The sequence below is a fragment of the Podarcis muralis genome, chromosome 16, assembly GCF_964188315.1.
Source record: "Podarcis muralis chromosome 16, rPodMur119.hap1.1, whole genome shotgun sequence".
Classification (NCBI taxonomy): Eukaryota; Metazoa; Chordata; class Lepidosauria; order Squamata; family Lacertidae; genus Podarcis; species Podarcis muralis.
In genome coordinates, this window is record NC_135670.1 from 30,981,960 (window position 1) to 31,002,490 (window position 20,531).

General features: G+C 45.6%; 1 protein-coding gene across 5 annotated transcripts in view; it reads left to right on the top strand.

Annotated features, from left to right (window-relative positions):
- The window catches only part of TANGO2 (transport and golgi organization 2 homolog), a 102,661-nt gene that overhangs the window by 74,186 nt on the left and 7,944 nt on the right, over nt 1–20,531 (top strand). For all 5 annotated transcript variants that reach the window (XM_028708991.2, XM_028708992.2, XM_077920488.1 and 2 more), the window contains 3 exons: nt 7,555–7,625; nt 18,548–18,701; nt 20,039–20,143. In XM_028708991.2, coding sequence (XP_028564824.2) covers nt 7,555–7,625; nt 18,548–18,701; nt 20,039–20,143 — 330 coding nt within the window. The remainder of the gene's footprint in view (nt 1–7,554; nt 7,626–18,547; nt 18,702–20,038; nt 20,144–20,531) is intronic.

The following is a 20,531-nucleotide window of genomic DNA, read 5'->3' on the forward strand; positions in this document are numbered from 1 at the left end:
ACCCTGCATTTAATACAATGTACTTTGTTTTCTTTAAGTTATTTGTTTTAGAATATTTATGTCCTGCTTTATAGCAACAGGAGACTCTGAATAGGTAAAATGCAAGGGTACAAAACGATATCATGACATACATATATGGAACAACAAATACAAACTTTTGTTAACACAACGAGAAACCATATTAGGCTGAGAAGATTGCACATGGGTGAAGGGAAGTAATGGGAACAGGGGGAGGAAGGTATAGGGCACCATTTGGAAAACTGTTAGATATATATGTGATTTAAGAGGTTAAGAACAAGGAGTTAAAAGAAGGAGATTAACATGAAAAGCAAAGTCGTGTTCTTGTTTGTATTATGGTTTATTTTGGTTGTAAAATCCTCTGATGTAAAGAGTGTGCAATTTTTAAAAAACAATAAAAATGTAAAACTTCAAAGTGTTGTGCAAAAGGTTCTCGAACCAAGATCAGACCCTGGTCTGGGAGAGGAACAGAAATGACATGGTGTCCATGTAGAATCAAGCTTATTAGGGTAGTGTTTCATGTTCCCATCCTTGATTCCAAGGGAGTGAAGCTGAGCAACTGGATTTCACAGTGGTCCATGATGGAGGCAAGGCTTCCCTTGCTGGCAGTTGCCAGGCAACAGGTTGCACCGAAGTCTTCTGAGATGAGGGAGTTGGGCTGCCTAGCTGGTTCACGCTCAACCTGTGATGGGAGCCATATTAGTTTGGTCCTGAACAAAATAAGGAGGTAAGGAAGGTCGCTATAGCCAGAGAGAGAAGAAATACGTTTGCTTTCTTGCAGTACAGACATCAGCCAAGACAAGAGCATGAGTAATTATTGTGCCGAACCTTAGGAACACAGAGGCTTGAACTCTGTAGTGGTTATAACTAATATGAAACGCTGGTAAAATGACAACGAGGCAGCCGGCACCTACGTTGAAAATGCGGAGAATTCAGTTAATCTTCGTTGCATTTTTCAGGTGGATTAGAATTTACAGTCTACTTTGTGGTGAAGGCTAAGAGTGAATGAAAATAAAATTAGAACACTAATGTGAAGAATGGGTTGTGCCTCAAAGTTTGCCAGCTTACGATATAAGCGCTGTAAATAACTGAACACAGATATTTTACAGTGTGGATTTTCCTCCATTGTGGGATGGGAGATGCACTCTGTGGGCCAAGCTTTCCTGTGATTGCCGAGGGAAGAGAGACAACGAAGAGATGTATACTCAACAGTGAATGCAATTGGCAAACCAAACAACACCTTGGATATTTCCACATCAGTTCATGATAATTTTTTTTAGTGTGGTGGTTAGAGTGTTGGACTAGGACTTAGAAGAGCAGGGTTCAAATCCCCACACAGCCACGAAGCTCACTGGGCTGGTCACTAACCTACTTCACAAGGTTGTTGTGGGGATTAAATGACAGATAATAATAATAAAATTTTATTTATATCCCGCCCTCCCCAGCCGAAGCCGGGCTCAGAGCGGCTAACAACAGTACAATGATACAGCATTCTAAAATCATTTCATTATAAAATCAGTTCAAATCAAATTTATGGCAACCATTGGGCTAGAGTTCTGTGAGGATTGCCAGAGGAGGGGGTCAGGCTGTGCCCTGGCCAAAGGCCTGGTGGAACAGCTCTATCTTGCAGGCCCTGTGGAAAAATGTCAAGTCCCGCAGGGCCCTAGTCTCTTGTGACAGAGCGTTCCACCAGATTGGAGCCACAGCCGAAAAAGCCCTGGCTCTGGTTGAGGGCCAGCCTAACCTCTCTGTGGCCCGGGACCTCCAAGATGTTTTTGTTTGAAGACCGTAAGGTCCTCCGTGGGGCACACCAGGAGAGGCAGTCCTATAGGTACGAGGGTCCTAGGCTGTATAGGGCTTTAAAGGTTAAAACCAGCACCTTAAACCTGATCCTGTACTCTACCGGGAGCCAGTGCAGCTGGTATAGCACCGGGTGAGTGTGATCCCGCAGTGAGGACCCCGTAAGGAGTCTCATCGTGGCATTCTGCACCCGCTGGAGTTTCTGGGTCAGTCTCAAGGTCAGCCCCAGAACCATGTACATCACCTAGAGCTCCCTGGAGGAAAGGTGGGAAATAAATAAATAATCTCATGCACACATTTTTTGCATGTAATTTTGCCTAATGTACACTTTTTTTTTTTTTTTTTTTGCAAGGCAGTTCCTCCAAATATTTTGCATTTTCATTTGCTTTCACAAGCACATTCATTTTTGTGGTGTTTCCCTCAACGCAAGCAATTTTTGTACGTTTTTGAGGGGAGTGCCAGAGAGCCGCACCGTACAATTTGGAGCCGTGCGAATTTTAAAGTGGCAGCTTGTTTTTCAGTTCACACACTGTTTTTGGAACGCACAAATTGCATGAACTGAATCGGATCTGTCCCTTGTGCCAAGGCAGCATTTTACTATTAGCTAAGCTAACAATTGCTTTTCCGGGGGAGCTTTTTAACTAATAGCAATGAGCTGTGTAGCATGAGCCATCTTTTGAAGAATGCCTTGAAAGTAGAAAAGAGGGAGAGCACAAGAGGTCGAGTAAATCCAGTGCTTCTGTTTCTTTCATTTTCTTTTTTTTATCTTGTTTTGATCTCAATCACCCTGTTGTTGATGCCCTACATAAGGAGAAAGTTGTTGTTGTTGTGGGGTGGGTGCGAGTGTGTTTTAAGAGCTTTGGCTGCTTTAAAAAGGGAGGGCAACACATCTCAGTTTGTGTTATAGCTGCAAAGTATAGGATAGGTTATAAATAGCTGAATAAAGAACAATTTCTGCTTGTTAGACTTTGTGTACCAGATGCCAATTTATACACCGACAGCTTAAATTCCCAACGTGTTACATTTAGTTTTAATGAGGTTGTACCCAGCCTGCTTTCGGTTTGCAAGGGCCTGTGGGTGTGTCTCCCCTGTTCTTGGACAAAATGAAATGCTGGGAAATGGTTGCTCATCTGCTGTGCAAACACTCCATCCTATGATTATATATTTGTGTGCTTGAGTGTGTGTGTGTGTGTGTGTGTGTGTGTGTGTGTGTGTGTGTGTTATTTTTTATCTGAAATGGGAAAGAGCAGGGGGAAGAGAATCCTGCATAAAAGGGACAAGACAATTCTGAAAGCTTGGATAGAATTAAAATCTTGACTACAGATGTACTTCATTTGTTGCTGGAGAACTGCTTCTCCACCACCACCATTGTAAATAATAAGTGAATCGCTTGAGTGAAATACTGCCTGATATGATCTCATCCTGACGTCCAGCCTAATAATCCCAGAGCAGTTTGAGGAATTGCCTTTCTGTGCTGGCAGGAAGGGCTGAAGGATGTAGAGAGTGAGCCATCTAATGGCAGCTCTGCAATTCTTCCTTTGCTACTTCATAAAAGAAAAAGAGGAAGGTGTGGAGGGGGGGAGAGACATCCTTAAAACTGTTGCCTTGTCCAATTTCCTCCCCAGTCCACTCGAGTTTGACATGCTACTAGCAGCATCTCTGCTACTTATTTCTAAAACTCCGCATCGAGAAAGGAAACTAAATGCCATAAATGCCTACCTTGCATGGAAGTTAGTTCATATCTTAGCAGCAAGGGTGTGGCTGCTCCCATACCAATTCTGGTAACAGCTGAAGGAAGTGAATCACGCAGACCTTGAGGTAGAGATAGATGCATCTTGTCAACTTTGTTTCTCATTTTCCCAACCTTAAGTTCAGTTGGCCCCATTCCCTCAATGGTTTGTAGGTTGGTTGGTTAGTTTGTTTGTTTAACTCATGCCTGCTGTATATCCACCTTTTGGCATTATTGGCCTTATGCCAAGTCTACTTTTGGGAGAAAAGTTGTTTAGGCCAGCTGCTTTGTAATCTGGTTGAGTCAATTTCACAGTCCCATTGTCTTGGATAAAATTTGGGAGAAAGTTAGGAACATTGAACCCTTCCTTCTTTCCTCATTAAAGGTAAAGGGTAGAGTGACCCCTGACCATTAGGTCCAGTCGTGGCCAACTCTGGGGTTGCAGCGCTCATCTCGCTTTATTGGCCGAGGAGGCCGGCGTACAGCTTCCGGGTCATGTGGCCAGCATGACTAAGCCGCTTCTGGTGAATCAGAGCAGCGCACAGAAATGCTGTTTACCTTTCCACCGGAGTGGTACCTATTTATCTACTTGCACTTTGACGTGCTTTCGAACTGCTAGGTTGGCAGGAGCAGAGACTGAGCAACGGGAGCTCACCCCGTCGCGGGGATTCGAACCGCTGACCTTCTGACTGGCAAGCCCTAGGCTCTGTGGTTTAACCCACAGCACCACCCGCGTCCCTCCTTCCTCATTACAAGCATTCAAATGGTCATTCTGGCTCTGGCGCTTGGTCTCCCTGCCTTCCTCCGTCTCAGCCCCAGTTGGTCCATCTCACTCTGTTTTGTCTGCACCAGCCTTCCTCAAGCCTGGTGCCCTCCAGATGTTTTCAACTGCAACTCCCATGTGCACCAGGCAACATAGTCATGCTGGCTGCAATTGATGGGAGTTATAGTCCAAAGCATATGAAAGGCACCAGGTGAGGAAGAGTGGTCTAATCTGACAGGAAGTGGGTCTCCAGGTCCCAAGAATTCTTCCCAGCCCTACCTGGGAAATAAATAAAACTTAATGGATTTTGGCATGCAAAGCATCAACTCTCCTACTAAGCTACATCCCATTTCTGTCCTTAACCTATATTGCAATTTCCCCATAGTGTTCATGCTGTGGATTGACAGCTTAAAATCCAACATTCTCCTGTTCTTTTCCTCTCCTCTAACTCTTGCACTGTTTTTCATTTTTTCTTTTGCAAGAGCAGAACTCTTGTTGTTTCCCCTTTAACCAGGGATGTGCCTGCGTGATACAGGATGTAGCCCTGGCTTGGGGCTTCTCTACTGTCCCCTGCTCATAACATACAGCAGTGAAACACAAGATGAGGCCATGCCATGCGTTCACCTGCCCCTCCTGGTGGGGAAAGGGTGAAACAAGCAGTGTGTCAATGCTATTTGGGGTTGCTGGCCTGCATGTTGTGTAACATTTCTCATTGCGGTCCCAGCCAGCATCGCCAGTGGTCAGTGAATTGTTATCTGGCAAAATCTAGAGGGATGTAGGGTCCATGTCTTCCCCACCATATTGAGCTCAATAAATATTGGAGAGCAATTTGATTTCTCAACACTGGGCTTTTTGTGTTAGAAAACTGATAGCCTGCTTTCTTTGATATCCAAGTACTGCACATTTAGAGTTGTATACAGCATTAGTCATTTTCAGAGTGGATGCACTGAAAGGAAAGGAAATTACTATCTTAGATCCTTTAATTACAGTCTGAGTAAATGCCATGGCCCCTGGATCCAGGAGTGATTTGTACACAAAGTTGAAGGCTGCAGGGGAACTGGATGAGGAGCTAGTCTGGGTCAGGTATCAGAGCTGACTGCAGAAGACAGGGAGGCTGTTGGGCTTGAGACAGTTGGACAAGAATTCCCAGAGGAACCTCCCAGGCCATCAAGGCCTTATAGGGACCCGGGACCCTCATTAACAACTTCCCTTGAAGAACCAAATGTCTCTCACTGCACATCACCGGCCCAGCAGTGCTAGAAGTCCACCAGGAGGGGAGGCTATGGGAACAAAGGAGACTTGTCCATCTTCAGTCCAGAGGGTTGCTTCTTTAAGAATCTGAAGTTATTTGGACTCAAGGGCATGGAGCCTAGAGGAGGCTGTCTCCAGACACAAGAGGCCCAGGCTGCTCCCAGTCTTTGTCAGAGCAAGTTGCTCACTTGCACCCATCAGTGGTCCAGTAGCCATGCCTCCAATCTTGCCCCATTCCAGGCAGGTTCTGCATCAGACCAGAACACGACGGCAGAACTTAAGTTGGACAAAACCCAAACTGAACTAAGCTTTTGTTCATTGGGAACCGACAAGTTGCATATTTTGTGCTGTGAACTTGTACATATGCACAATTGTAGTGTTGGATGGTGTGCTGTTGCCGTGAAGATTGAGTTTTGCCTTCAACACGTAGGTGTATGCTGAACTGTGCTGTACCCTGGGGGGCTTCATTACATTCCACGCTTTGATTCATATTTTCAGCGTCTGCGAAAATTTTTTAAAACGTAATTGGCTTTGTGTACCACTTTCCCGGTAGAATAAAAGCAGCAATGGTGTGGATGGGAAATAACTAAGATGAAGTGGGGTGCGGGGAGAGCGGTTTTGTGATGGCTAGATGTGAGCTCACTCTTGAAATGTCCTGTGGCTTGTTGCTGAAACAAACGTGTATGAAGAAGTAAAAAAAGAGAGGGGAAAACCAATCTCAAATTGCTGTTGACTCATCAGGGCAGACATGAGTGGAGTCAGCATAAGTCCTGACTGCTGTGGTTCAGGTGCGTATCTGAGCTCGCCAGGTGCTCATCCAAGACAGGGTGGCGTTGTTCAGAATGGAATCAAATGTGGGAGGAAGTGCTGGAAAGCTCAATTGCATTTCCCTTTTTTGAAAGCACGCGTGTACGCACACACACAGAGGGAGACTTGGATCCAGAAGCACAAGTAGAATTTGCAGGCACATAGCAGGACTTCCTTGCAGCCTTGGTTCTGCAGCCCCTTATGCCTCTGGGGGAAAGAATCAGCAGAAATTGGCACACTCCCCACACATGAGCAGTGGCTCTCTGAATACAGTGGTGCCTCGCAAGACGAAAATAATCCTTTCCGCGAGTCTCTTTGTCTAGCGGTTTTTTCGTCTTGCAAAGCAACCCTATTAGCGGATTAGCGCTATTAGCGGTTTAGCGGCTTAGCGGCTATTAAAGGCTTAGCGGCTTAGCGGCTAAAAGGCTATTAGCGGCTTAGCGGTTAGAAAAGGGGGGGAGCGAAAAAAAATCGCAAGACGTTTTCGTCTTGCAAAGCAAGCCCATAGGGAATATCATCTTGCGAAGCAACTCAAAAACAGAAAACCCTTTCGTCTAGCGGGTTTTTCGTCTTGCAAGGCATTCGTCTTGCGGGGCACCACTGTATCGTCCTTAGATAACAAGCTTTTGCTTTGTTTTGGAACAACTCAAGGGGTTGTATCCAGTGTTGCGACAATTAAAAGCAACTTACTAGGTTGCTTGTTCTGCTGGTGAAGTGTTTTGCACCAGCGGATTGTTGATGTGCAAGGGAATGCATAAGCAGCATGCTGGTTACTTTGTTGCACAATAGAATGCACAATGGGTTGTGCAATGGGTTTCTGCTAGTGCAACTGCTGCATTGCATTCCTCTGTTGCGAAGTATGAAAACTCCTGTTGGATACATACCTTTGTTTCCTTTTTCCTTTTGTAGCTCCTATTAACCTTGTAAAAAAATTCCTTTCTTTTCTTTTTTGTAGTTTGTGTGTGGGGGGTGTTCCTTTTTATTTTCCTCTTTAAACAGCCTTCTAAATAGTGACTTGATTATTGTTATTTTAAATAAGTAACTGACTGATCCCTGAACTGAGGGTGGGCGGGGGGAGGGATGTCTCACTGTGGGGAGGGTTGCACGGAATTTAAACTTAATCAAAGATATGAGTTGCCATTTTGCAAGGAAAACTCTTTCCCCCCACCCTATTTTTATCTTTTAGCACCACCAAAGGAGATGTAATTTGGTATTACGGAAACAAAGGCGGCCCAGAACCTGTCTTCTTAAATCCCGGTGGGTTATATCAAAAACTGTTGGAATATTGGTTTATGTTATAGCAGTGGGATGTGTTCATGTGTGTTGTGTGTGTGCTTGCACAGTCTTTGTCCTGAAAAGCGGAATCCCATGAAAGAGAGCTACTGGATCTTTGTAAGAGGAGCCTCATTCAACTGTGCATTTCTGTTTGGAGGTGCATTGGCTACATGTGGAGTAAACTGGCTTTATAAATATCTCAAATAATATTTTTTTTTTAAATACCGATGAGTAGGGTGCTTAACTAAAACATGGAAGGCTGTAGCCTGAGGGCTTGTTCTAATAATTACTTTGCCTACAGCAGCTTGCAGGGGAATTCGGGAGTCAGGCAGTGCTGAGGCATACTGCTGATGTAGTATATCATTTTGGAGGATCTTCTTTCAACATAACTTAGAACTAGATACAGTGGTGCCCCGCAAGACGAATGCCTCGCAAGACGGAAAACCCGCTAGACGAAAGGGTTTTCCGTTTTGGAGGTGCTTCGCAAAACGAATTTCCTATGGGCTTGCTTTGCAAGACGAAAATGTCTTGCGAGTTCCTGCAGGGCTTCCCCCCCCCCCTTTTCCCAAGCCGCTAAGCCGCTTAACAGCTGATCGCTAAGCCGCTTAACAGCTGATCCGCTAAGCCGCTTATCAGCTGATCCGCTAAGCCACTAATAGCGCTAATCCGCTAAGCCGTTAATGGGCTTGCTTCGCAAGACGAAAAAAACGCAAGACGAAGAGACTCGCGGAACGGATTCTTTTCGTCTTGCGAGGCACCACTGTACTTTTAGTGCTGGAAGGGACCTTGGACGTTTATCTAGTCAAGCGATGGGGAATCTCCAGTCCATGGGCCAATCTTGGCTCAGGATGGGGGGGGGGACCTGTTTGGCCTGCAAAAACCCACACCCACCTGTCAATCAGCAACATCACTGGGGCAGGTTCGGCACTGGCAAAGCTGCAGGGAGCAGGATTGAACCTTCCTCCCATCAGCTGATGAGCTGGAGAGTTTGGTCCTGCTGGGTGCTGATTCCTTGCAGGGAACATGCTGGTGAAGCAGAACCTCACTGCCTTGCATCGACCTCCCATAGCTCAGTTGGTTGGAACATGGTGCCGATAATGCCAAGGTTGCAAGCTCGATTCCCATATGGGACAGCTGCATATTCCTGCATCGCCAGGGGTTGGACTAAATGATCCTCATGGTCCCTTCCAACTCTACAATTCCATGATCCATGACTTGGGGCTTTATGTCTGGTTGACTGGTGGGATTGACTCTTGTCACCATGTCAAGGCCGGCCTGCAGGGTGGAAACTGATAAAGATCTGGCCCAGAAGGTTCCCCATCCCTGATCTCATCCATAAAGGTAAAAGGTAAAGGTACCCCTGCCCGTACGGGCCAGTCTTGACAGACTCTGGGGTTGTGCGCTCATCTCACTCTAGAGACCGGGAGCCAGCGCTGTCCGCAGACACTTCCAGGTCACGTGGCCAGCGTGACGAAGCTACTCTGGCGAGCCAGAGCCGCACACGGAAACGCCGTTTACCTTCCCGCTAGTAAGTGGTCCCTATTTATCTACTTGCACCCGGGGGTGCTTTCGAACTGCTAGGTTGGCAGGCGCTGGGACCGAGCAACGGGAGCGCACCCCGCCGCGGGGATTCGAACCGCCGACCATGCGATCGGCAAGTCCTAGGTGCTGAGGTTTAACCCACAGCGCCACCCGCATCCCACACGATCTCATCCATACCCCACCCCATTCCATGCAGAATCTACAGTGCAAGATGCAGAGTCCAGCATCTCTGACAGATGGCCATTCAGCCTTTGTTTAAAGGTCCCCAGAGAAAAGCGTACCAACTACCGTTTAAGACAGTGATGGCCAAACTTGGCCCTCCAGCTGTTTTGGGACTACAGTTCCCATCATCCCTGACTACTGGTCCTGCTAGCTAGGGATGATGGGACTTGTGGTCCCAAAACAGGTGGAGGGCCAAGTTTGGCATCACTGGTTTAAGACCATCTGTCAAGCAGCTCTCACTATTAGGAAATTTCTCCTCCTGCCCAGCCAGAATCTGCTTCCTTGCCATTTCCACCCCTTGGTTCTAGACCTGCCCTCTGGAGCAACAGAGATGAAGTCTGCTCCATCTTCTAAGCAACAAACCTATAAGCTCGTTCCGCATGTTCATATCCCACCATCCCTCACTTGCATTGCACAAAGCTGTTTTTTAAAAAATAAAAATAAAAATGCATGCTACTTAACTAAACGTAATACATAAAATGTTAAAATGGATTAAAGCCAAACTTGAATGGAAAATGTCCGCTGGAATTGGGGAGCCTCCAGTAGGTGCAGAAGTTCAACAGGGATGGGGCTGTTTGACCTCATCAGGAAGAGAGTTCCACAAATTTGGGCTCACAATACTGAATGCACAGCTCCTGCTGGATACAAACTGTTCATCAGTGCCATGAAGGACCTCTTATGAGAGACTCTCCCCAAGACCTCAGTGATCAGGCAGGGATATAAAAGTATAAGCAGAGCATTAGAAAGTTTGTAGGCAAATAAAATGGGGACACTGGCCACACCTGCATGCAGTGCAAAGCCAAAAAAATTCATGGCATAATAAGCCAGGATATTCATGAGTTGTATGCAGGGGCACACAGCTGATTTGCAGCCACATTCCTCAGCAGTTAACCATAGTTAACTGCGTGCAAGTCCAGAAACTATGGTTAATGGCTTCGGAACAAGCCAGAGTGTAAAGCCAGCTTCAAAGCATAGCTTTGTATCCTGGTTTCTTTTGAAGCTTGACATTTACTATTTCATTACATTTATACACCATTTGAGAATAAAACAATAATCACAGGGAGGGAGGGACGGACAGGCTGCAAAGGGGCATGGCATCTCTGTACCTGGCATCACAAAGGAACCTGGCATCACTCCTAAGGTAAAGGTAAAGTGACCCCTGACCGTTAGGTCCAGTCGTAGCCGACTCTGAGGTTGTGGCACTCATCTCGTTTTACTAGCCGAGGGAGCCAGTGTACAGCTTCTGGGTCATGTGGCCAGCATGACTAAGCCGCTTCTGGCGAACCAGAGCACCACACAGAAACACTGTTTACCTTCCCGCCGGAGTGGTACCTATTTATCTACTTGCACTTTGACGTGTTTTCAAACTGCTAGGTTAGCAGGAGCAGGGACCGAGCAAGAGGAGCTCACCCCGTCGCGGGGTTTCGAACTGCCGACCTTCTGATTGGCAAGCCCTAGGCTCTGTGGTTTAGACCACAGCGCCACCTGTGTCCCTGGCATCACTCATATCCTGGCTTATTAAGGTAGTAATTTTTGACTTAGAACTACATTCATGACCACTGTGTGACTTTCTTGGTAGAGGAAGAGCCACCTTAATTTTGGAGCTGTTGTACAGTGGTTCCAACCCTACCCCCTCCCAGCCAGGCTGCTGCATGAGTTTTCAGAATGGAAGCAACCTAGTCGTTGACTTGAAAGGCTGCGCATAGCTCAGTGTCAGAGCACGTGCTTTTCATGTGGAAGGTCCCAGGTTCAGTCTCTGCATCAGCCTGAGACCTCAGCGAGGGCCCCCAGCAGTGTGAGAAGGAGGCGCAGTACAAGGCGGCTACTTAAGTCCACAAGTTAAAAATAAATCCAGGGAGAGCAGGGGGATTCAAGCCCTGTCTCTTCTCTTTAATTAAAAGGGGGATGTTGAGAATTCTCAGCGCATCTGACTTTGTTTTTGCATGCCTTAATGCCACATTAAGAGATCAGTGATCACTTATTCACACCGTGCCACAAAGCTGTAATGCAAGAATTGGGTACTGCCGCTGACATCCCTGATCTTTCTGCATCAACGACGAGTTCATTCTCTGCTAAATGTGGCCTCTACGGGGAGAGTAGCTGATGTGGGAGGGTTGCGGGATAGATCATTATATTACACAGCTAGTGCTTATTCTTCTGGATTATGGCCAGCAAATGTAGGGCAGTTCTAGAGAGAGAGAGACAGAGAGAGAGAGAGAGATCTCTGCTGTCAGCCAGTGTTGCTGCGCACCGTTAAGGACCCTATTTGAGAGAGGTGCCGTATGCGTGTAAAAGGGGATAAAGTGCCTTTCATTAAGCCATATAGGCAGCTCTTTCGGCGTGCCAATGCCTTGCAATCTTTCGTCTGAAGAAAGTGAGATCCAGTCCGCTGTCATCATTGTGTAAGAACATAGGAAGCTGCCTTAAACCAAGTCACACTGACAGGTCTGCTAGTTCTGTATTACACTGAGTAGCAGGGGCTTTCCATGGTTTCGGACAGGGAGTCTTCCCAAGCCCTACCGGAGGACTCCAGAGATTGAACCTGAGACATTCTGCTATCCACAATCTACCACTGAGATGCCGCTTTCTCCCGGTGTCCTGCATCCTATCCCTGGGGAGAAGCCAGAATGTTAGGGAACTTTGGAGTTGTATCCTACCAAGTTATGCTCAAAGTAGGCCCTTTGAAATTAATGAACCTAAATCAACCATGTCCATCAATTCCAGCGGAGCATGAGACTCTTCATCTCAGCTGGGCAAAAGATTCCAGCTTTGCAGGGGGCTGGACTATCGTGGTCCCAACTCTACAATTCTATGGTTCTGTGGGTCTACTTTGAGTAGGACTGGCTTTGGATGCAAGCTTTTTTCTTTAAGTTACGAGCAGAAACTGCCACAAATGTTGACGGGAATGACTACAGCGGCATAAAACCAACCTGCGCCTTCCACAGCGTTGATGTTACCCTAAACTGAGGGTAGCCAACGTGGTGCCCTCCAGAACCACAATTCCTATCATCCTTGACTACTATTGGCCTTGCTGCCTGGGATGGGTAGGAGTTGGAATCCAACAACATCTGGAAGGTACCACATTGACTACCATGCCCTAGATGTATACACTTCACTCTTCTTGTAAATAATACTCTTTATTATTACTACGATGCTGCTGATTATATAATGTTCTTCCATGTACGCACTTCAGGGCTACATAGATTGTCCTCCCCCCGAGCCACTTTTCATGCCAGGCCTGTGAGATATTTTAGAATGAGCGAGTGTAGCTTAAATTTGCTCACTTGGCACGATGGCAAAGCTTGCAGAGGAGTTTACGATTATTGTTGTTATTATTTTGGGTTTCGGGCTGCAGGCTGCTGTCCACAAGCCTTGGGAGCCCAGCGGGAACTCCCGCTGGGTTCCGAAGGCTTGCAGATAGCTTCCTGAAGCCTGAAGAGCGAGAGGGGTCAGTGCGCACCGACCCCTCTTGCTCTCCAGGCTTCAGCGAAAGCCTGCATTCACCCCATAGGACGCACACACATTTCCCCTTCATTTTTGGAGGGGGGAAAGTGCGTCCTATAGGGCGAAAAATACGGTATTTGTTACAGATAACTCCCCATTTACGCGTGTTCAATATGTGTGTGACCATGCATACACACATTGGCCCAAACCTGGAAGTGACCCAAAAATGCCATAAAAAGGGGCGGGGGCAGGAGAGGGTGTTTTGGGGCTTTTTAAATGGTGTTTCAAATATACATGATTTCACGTATGCGTGCAGTTCCTCGTAATGTAACCCCCCTGCAGAAATGGGCAACTGTCTGTAAATTTGCATGCCACCCTTCATCCGTAGAACCCTGGGCATTGCACAACATAAAAACGCAATATACTAAAAACACAAAATACATAATAAAAACAGAAACAAACCAATGCCCCCCCAACAGCACATTAAAAAGTGTATCGGATATTTATCAGCCAGAGGCCTGGCAGAAGAGGAACGTTTTGCCTGGCACCTAAAGATATGTAACAAAGCTGCCAGCCAACCTCAGAGAAGGCCCATTCTCGTGTTGCCACCCTCTGGACGTCACGTGGACATTTCCTGTTTCTTGGTGCTGCTTCTTTACCAGTATCTGAACCAGTTCCTAGCTATGATTGGACGTTCTGGAGTAATAGCTTTATTGGTTTGGTTACTCCGTCTATACCAGGGTTTCCCAAGCATGGGTCTCCAGATGTTTGTGGACTACAATTCCCATCATCCTTGACCACTGGTCCTGCTAGCTATGGATGGTGGGAGCTGTAGTCCAAAAATAGCTGGAGACCCATGCTTGGGAAACCTTGATCTATTCCAAGGCTTCAGGACCCTCTAAGAAGAATTAAGAGTTGTGGTGTCATTCAGTGGAACAATCCAGGACGAGCTTATGAAAGGCTTTTTTTCTCCCCCTCCTCTTATTCTTCTTTACAGAGCAAGAGACATTTGAATCCTGTTTAATGTACATCTCCCCATAGATAAAAGGATGCTTAAATCGCCTTTTAGCTAATTGAACGGTGGTAATAAGGGTCTGCGGATTTAGGATTTAGGCTAATAATGACTGAAGAGGACTCATTAATGAAGAGGGCTCACGAGGGACTGATCCAGTTGAAATCTGCAGGAAAAGAAGATCTGTGATGAGTTATTTAGTCAGTTATTGAGACTAATCAGTTGGGTGTTTTGCAAGTTTCATTAGAGTGTTCTTTAGGCATGGTTTAACTAATTTACAGAGTGACCCTTGGCACACTGTTGCCCTCCCTTTCAGCAAGACCCTCTTGTAATGGGCTTTCGTTTTGCCAGTGGAGAGGTAGTTGCGATATTAATTCCCCATCCCCAACAACTGCCCAGGTGTGGTTAATATCTAGAAATACACAGAGCCATATCAGCAGTGGAGGCTGATCCATTAAGGCAGTGGTGGCTAAACTTGGCCCTCCAGCTGTTTTGGGACTACAGTTCCCATCATTCCTGGCCACTGGTCCTGTTGGCTAGGGATGATGGGAGTTGTAGACCAAAAACAGCTGGAGGGCCAAGTTTGGCCACCACTGCCTTAAGGCAACTGGGGCAGTGCCCCAGCCAGCCCCCACCTGCCTGCCGTCTCACTTATTACCAGCTGCCTGTCGGCTTCCTCCTCTTCACTCTCTGTTTTGTCCTTGTAGAGGTCAGCAGGGGAGAGGATGGGGACAAAATCAGAGGTAATTGGATCCACCTGTCATTGGCTCAAGTTCCACCTGTCCTTGGGTTTGGCTCCACCTGCCATTGTCTTTTCTGCGGTGGCTCCCTTTTTGTGGAATGCTCTCCCCAGAGAGGTTCATCTGGGACCTTCATTATACACCTTTAAGCACCAAGAAAAAACATTCCTCTTTAACATGACATCTAATGCCCTTTTAAAATGTGCTGTGGACGGGGCAATTTTCAGGTTGTCTTTGTTTTTATTACCATAGAATCATAGAGTTGGAAGAGACCACAAGGGCCATCGAGTCCAACCCCCTGCCAAGCAGGAAACACTATCAGAGCACTCCTGACATATGGTTGTCAAGCCTCTGCTTAAAGACCTCCAAAGACGGAGACTCCACCACACTCCTTGGCAGCAAATTCCACTGTCGAACAGCTCTTACTGTCAGGAAGTTCTTCCTAATGTTTAGGTGGAATCTTCTTTCTTGTAGTTTGGATCCATTGCTCCGTGTCCGCTTCTCTGGAGCAGCAGAAAACAACCTTTGTGTTTTTTATATTGTAACTTTATATTGCGAACTGCCCTTAGATCTATGGGTATAGGCTGGTATGCAAATAATAATAATAATAATAATAATAATAATAATAATAATAATAATAATATAGGTCTGCCTGCCTTCTGTCTGACCAGTACCCAATGGGCCCCATTCACCATTACATAGCAGTGTAAAAGAATACATCTATGGTAGAGGCTGAGGTGGTCCTTCATCTTTCAGGTCAAAGTCCATTTTCTTGTTTGCATTTTATTTAATACATGGCTCTCCAACCCCACTGTATTTCCATCGATTCAGGGCATGGCACGTCACAGCAGCCTTTATGAAAACAACCAATAAAACACAGCTCAGGAATACTGTGCCTGGTAAGGCAGCTACAAATGTGCCCATAAAATAGGAATATTGTGCCCTGGTAAAAGCCTGCAGGTCTATTGGTCTAGCAAGCACGCTGTGTATTGATGCACACCTTGTTCGACCAAGTGTTTCAAACATACAGAGCTTTTAGAAATGGTGACGATTTTTGTTATACAGTGCTAAGTATCTAGAATATGCACTCGAGTCGTCCTATCCTCCCCAGCTCCAATTTATTTTACTGTCGAGGGATAGGGTGGATCTCCCTCTTTCCCTTGTGGGCTCATAGTGTCTTAAAAGGACCCCTTCCAAATGCTAAAATAAAATAGGTAATTACATTGTTGGGTTGGAGGTAGGGAAAGGCCAAATGAAATAAACATGAGATTTTCCAGATATAGAATCTATTTTAAAACCACCTGCCCTATGCCATATATAGACAGCCCTGAGAGCTATCAGGTGGGTATATATGCTAATATTTGTATATTAAACATTTAATATATATGTTAATTTTACCCCTCCCCTTTAATGCCAACGGTTGTAAGGCAGGGAAATGCAAATTTAAAAGAAAACAAATCTAGGTAATCACACAATTCTGGGTTGAGATTAACCTGGTTTTGATTTGCATTCTGTTGCAAACACTGACTTGGTCAGAGTTCAAATTCTATTGTTTAAGTCATAACACAGGAGAAAAAGAACACCACATTGCAAAGTTCAAGTAAGCTGCTTGCATTGCTATGGCACGTGATGCACTGACCTTGCAGGTTTGGATCTGGTCAGTCTCCCTAGATGGGAGACCACCTTTGAACCAATTTGAGTGCCACTACGTTTTTTTTTTTTAAAAAAAAAGGTGGGACAGAGGTGCAATGAAACAAATTATGATTTAGAACAATCTGAACGAGGTGGAGCAAAATGTTCCTACTCACTAGTTTAAAGCATAACATTTGGATTGGATGACAACTGGCTGTCACCAGCTTATGCTTGATCTTAAAGGTAAAGGGACCCCTGACCATTAGGTCCAGTCGTGACCGACTGGGGTTGCTGTGCTCATCTCGCTTTATAGGGAGGGAGCCGGCGTACAACTTCCGAGTCATGTGACCAGCATGACTAAGCCGCTTCTGGCGAACCAGAGCAGCACACGGAAATGCTGTTTACCTTCCCGCCGGAGCGGTACCTATTTATCTACTTGCACTTTTTGATGTGCTTTTGAACTGCTAGGTTGGCAGGAGCAGGGACCGAGCAATGGGAGCTCACCCCGTCGCGGGGATTCAAACCGCCGACTTTCTGATCAGCAAGTCCTAGGCTCTGTGGTTTAACCCACAGCGCCACCTGCGTCCCGGTTTGATCTTACAAACCATAATAGCAAATATAGCTACTCTGTAGGTGCTGGACCTCTCTTGATTTTTATAAAGGGAAGCAAATCTAAACAAACTGTTGTATCCAACTAAAATCTATCTACTCAGAATAAGCCCACTGAACCTAAGGCGCCTGTGTTAGCCTTGCCTGTTAACTTCATTGGGTCTGCTCTTGAGTTGAACTAACATTGGATACAATCCAAATTGAGGAATTCCTTGAAGAACTTCCACAGGCCTCCAGCTCCGGAATCATCATATAAGGGGCAGTACAAGCAACTCCCCATTTACACAGGGGTTATGTTCCCAAGGTGAATATTGGGAACACCATTGAAAACGCCTCTAAACTCCTCCTAAACCTCTGGAAACCCTTAAAAAAAACAAATTAACCAAACCACCACAGTTGCTCTCTCCAAACCTCCTTTCTCAAACTCTGGCTCTCCAAAGGCCTCAAAGGTTGGTGCAAGACTCCTGGGATTGCACTTGCAAAGTCTCGTGGGGTTGCTTGATGTTGTGTTTGTGCCATTTTGGCTGTTTTCATGCTCTTTTAGGGCCGTTTTGGCGCCTTTGTGTGTCACTTCCTGGTTGATGGCACGGTCATGCATGCCTTGAACGCGCATAAATGGGGAGTTGTCTGTATAACATAAAAGTGCAATGCTCTCGGTCCTTCCATGATGGCCTTATATATGCAGACACACAGTGGTACCTTGGTTCTCAAACTTAATCCGTTTCGGAAGTCCGTTCCAAAACCAAAGTGTTCCAGAACCAAGGCGCGCTTTCCCATAGAAAGTAATGCAAAGTGAATTAATCTGTTCCAAACTTTTAAAAACATCTCCTAAAACAGCAATTTAACATGAATTTTACTATCTATCCAGACCATTGATGCATAAAATGAAAGCAATAATCACTGTACTGTACTATAAAATAAAAAAGACAGTACTGCAGATGATAAAAAATATTATTTTCTTACCTGCACTGATGATAGTCATTGTTTGGATGGGGGGCTTTTATCCATTTCCACAGTCACACAATCAGTCAATCAATCAGTAGCTGAACTGGGTTCCACACAGTCACAAAAACAAATTAACTGAAAAAGCCTCAAAAACAAAAATACAAAATAAATAGCAAAAACAAAAGCGCCGAACTTAATCCATTCCAGAAGTCCATTTGACTTTCAAAATGTTTGAAAACCAAGGCGCACCTTCTGATTGGTGCAGGCGCCCCAGAAACAATAGCAGACAACCGCATTGGACGTTCGGCTTCTTAAAAACGTTCAAAAACTGGAACACTTCCGGGTTTCCGGCATTTGGGAACCTAGGCATTTGAATACCAAGGTGTTTGAGAACCAAGGTACCACTGTACTGCTCAAGAGTGGGCCTTCTTTCGTGTGTAGAGCATGTCATCAAAAGCAGAAGTTTTGAACAGTCCGCTCGCATAATAACTGTCAATGAGAGTTGGGGTGGTTTGCTATGGTGTGTCAGCTCTTGATTTCATTGTCAAATGGAACATGCCAAGTCAGACCTTTGGTTTATCAACCCAGTGACTGGCAGCAGCTCCTCAGGATTTCAGACAAGGGACATTTTCTGCCCTACCAGGAGATGCCCGAGACCTGGACCACCTGCACTTAGATCAGATGCTGTACTGCTGAGCTACAACTGCAAATACAGAGTTCACCTTTCATAAGCTTTTATCACCTTTCCTCCCATGCAGGGGTATATGGCTTGAGCAATTCTTTGCTGGATACACCATGGAAGAAGCTTCAGTATGGAAAGCAGCTTTTCACGGATGTCATCAGGCACAGCCAGGACCTTGTGAAGGAAGATCTGGTGCAGGAGCTCATTAAAGTGATGAATAACCAAGACCCGTAAGTCTGTGCCTTGGCTGTAACGTACAGTCATTACCTAGGGATCGGCAACTCTAAGCCTTTGCTTTGCCTGTAAATAAGAATGCTTGTGGGAAAATGATCAGTTTTTCGTCTTGTGCTTTTTAATGCTTTCAGTCTTAAGTGTATTGAACTAAATTCCTTCTTATGTACACGGTTGCTTGCATTAGCGGAGAGAAAAATAGGAAGCTTCCTGAGAATGGTGCCAGGCAATTGTTCCATCTGGCTCATTATCTTCCACACCAGGGATGGGTGTTTTTTTGTGTGTGTGTAAAAGCATATTTACTTATTTATTTGCAATATTTATTTGCAATATTTCCAGCCGGCTTTTCATTACAGAAAAGACTCCCAAAGTAGGTTGCAGTCACAATGCGTTTATTTATTTAATTTATTATCTACTTCCCATGAGGCATCCCAAAGCAATATATAGTATAGGAAAAAACATATACAAAACAATTACATGTACAAAAGCAGTTGAAACCATTATATATATATATAGAGAGAGAGAGAGAGATAAACAGTTTAAAGTAACAGCAGCACGTGCATAAAATCAGTTTAGCTTCAATATAGATACTAGCTGGGATAAAGGTTTGTTGGAAGAGGGTTGTCTTTAGCAAAAGCAGGGGGGGAAATGGGAAAAGTGCCTCTTTGATATGTAACGGGTGGGAGTTCTAAAGCAGTGTTTCCCAACCTTGGGCCTCCAGCTGTTTTTGAACTACAATTCCCATCCATCATCCCTGACCACTGGTCTTGCTAGCTAGGGATGATGGGAGTCCAAAAACAACTGGAGGCCCAAGGTTGGGAAACACTGCTCTAAAGCATCAGTGTTGCTACCACACTAAAGGCCTGATTCTGTCCATCATGCAGAACTGGCCTCCTGACGGGATGCCCTCTCCTGCAGAACAAAGTGATTGGTAGGGTATGTAAGAGGGGAAGAAGACTACCTCTTAGGTAGCCGTTAAAACCTCATATATTAAGAACCAACAAATCTAATATTGGAGAACCATCAAAATAAAACAGAAGTCAAGCAATAAAGTCAGTAAACCTGGTGGACATCTCCTGTAATTTGCCCTTGACCGGCCTTTGTCCACTTGGTGCTCATCACCCCTGACCATTGGCCATGATGGCTTGCAGCTGATGGGAGTTGCAGTCCATCAACATCTGTAGAGCACCAAGCCCAGGAAGGCTGTCCTTGCTGGTATTTTGACAGCTTATCACGTTACTGTGTGCTCTCGAGGTTTCGATATCTATGGTGGGAAACGTGTGCTGGAAGGAGCAGAAGTTGTGCCACCTCCATTTGGTTTGCTTTCTGTCTCCAGTCAGCTGCCAGATCCCGCAATTGAGGATCAAGGAAAGGACTACATCCTCCCCATCTTGAACAAGTATGCAGCTGTATGCGTCCGCTGCCCTGATTATGGAACCAGGTAAGGGAGAGCCCTTGCGCAAGAAAATGTGGCCGTCCGTTACATTTGGTTTAAATGATTTAGTGGTTCCTTCTAGAAGTAATTGGTTGTGCTATAGAGTCACTGAGTCTACAGCAAGTGAATTTGTAGACTTGGGGCGCTTTTTATACAAATCTGCCCCAAACTTTAATATGTCAAAACGGGGTGGGGGAGGAAGGAGTTGTTTTAGGGTTTTGGGGGGGTTGGTATATTCTCCTTATCCATCACTTTGTATTGGTAGGTGTTACAGGGAATGGGTGGTGCTGTGGTCTAAACCATTGAGCCTCTTGGGCTTGCCGATCGGAAGGTCGGCGGTTTGAATCCCCATGACAGGGTGAGCTCCCGTTGCTCTGTCCCAGCTTCTGCCAAC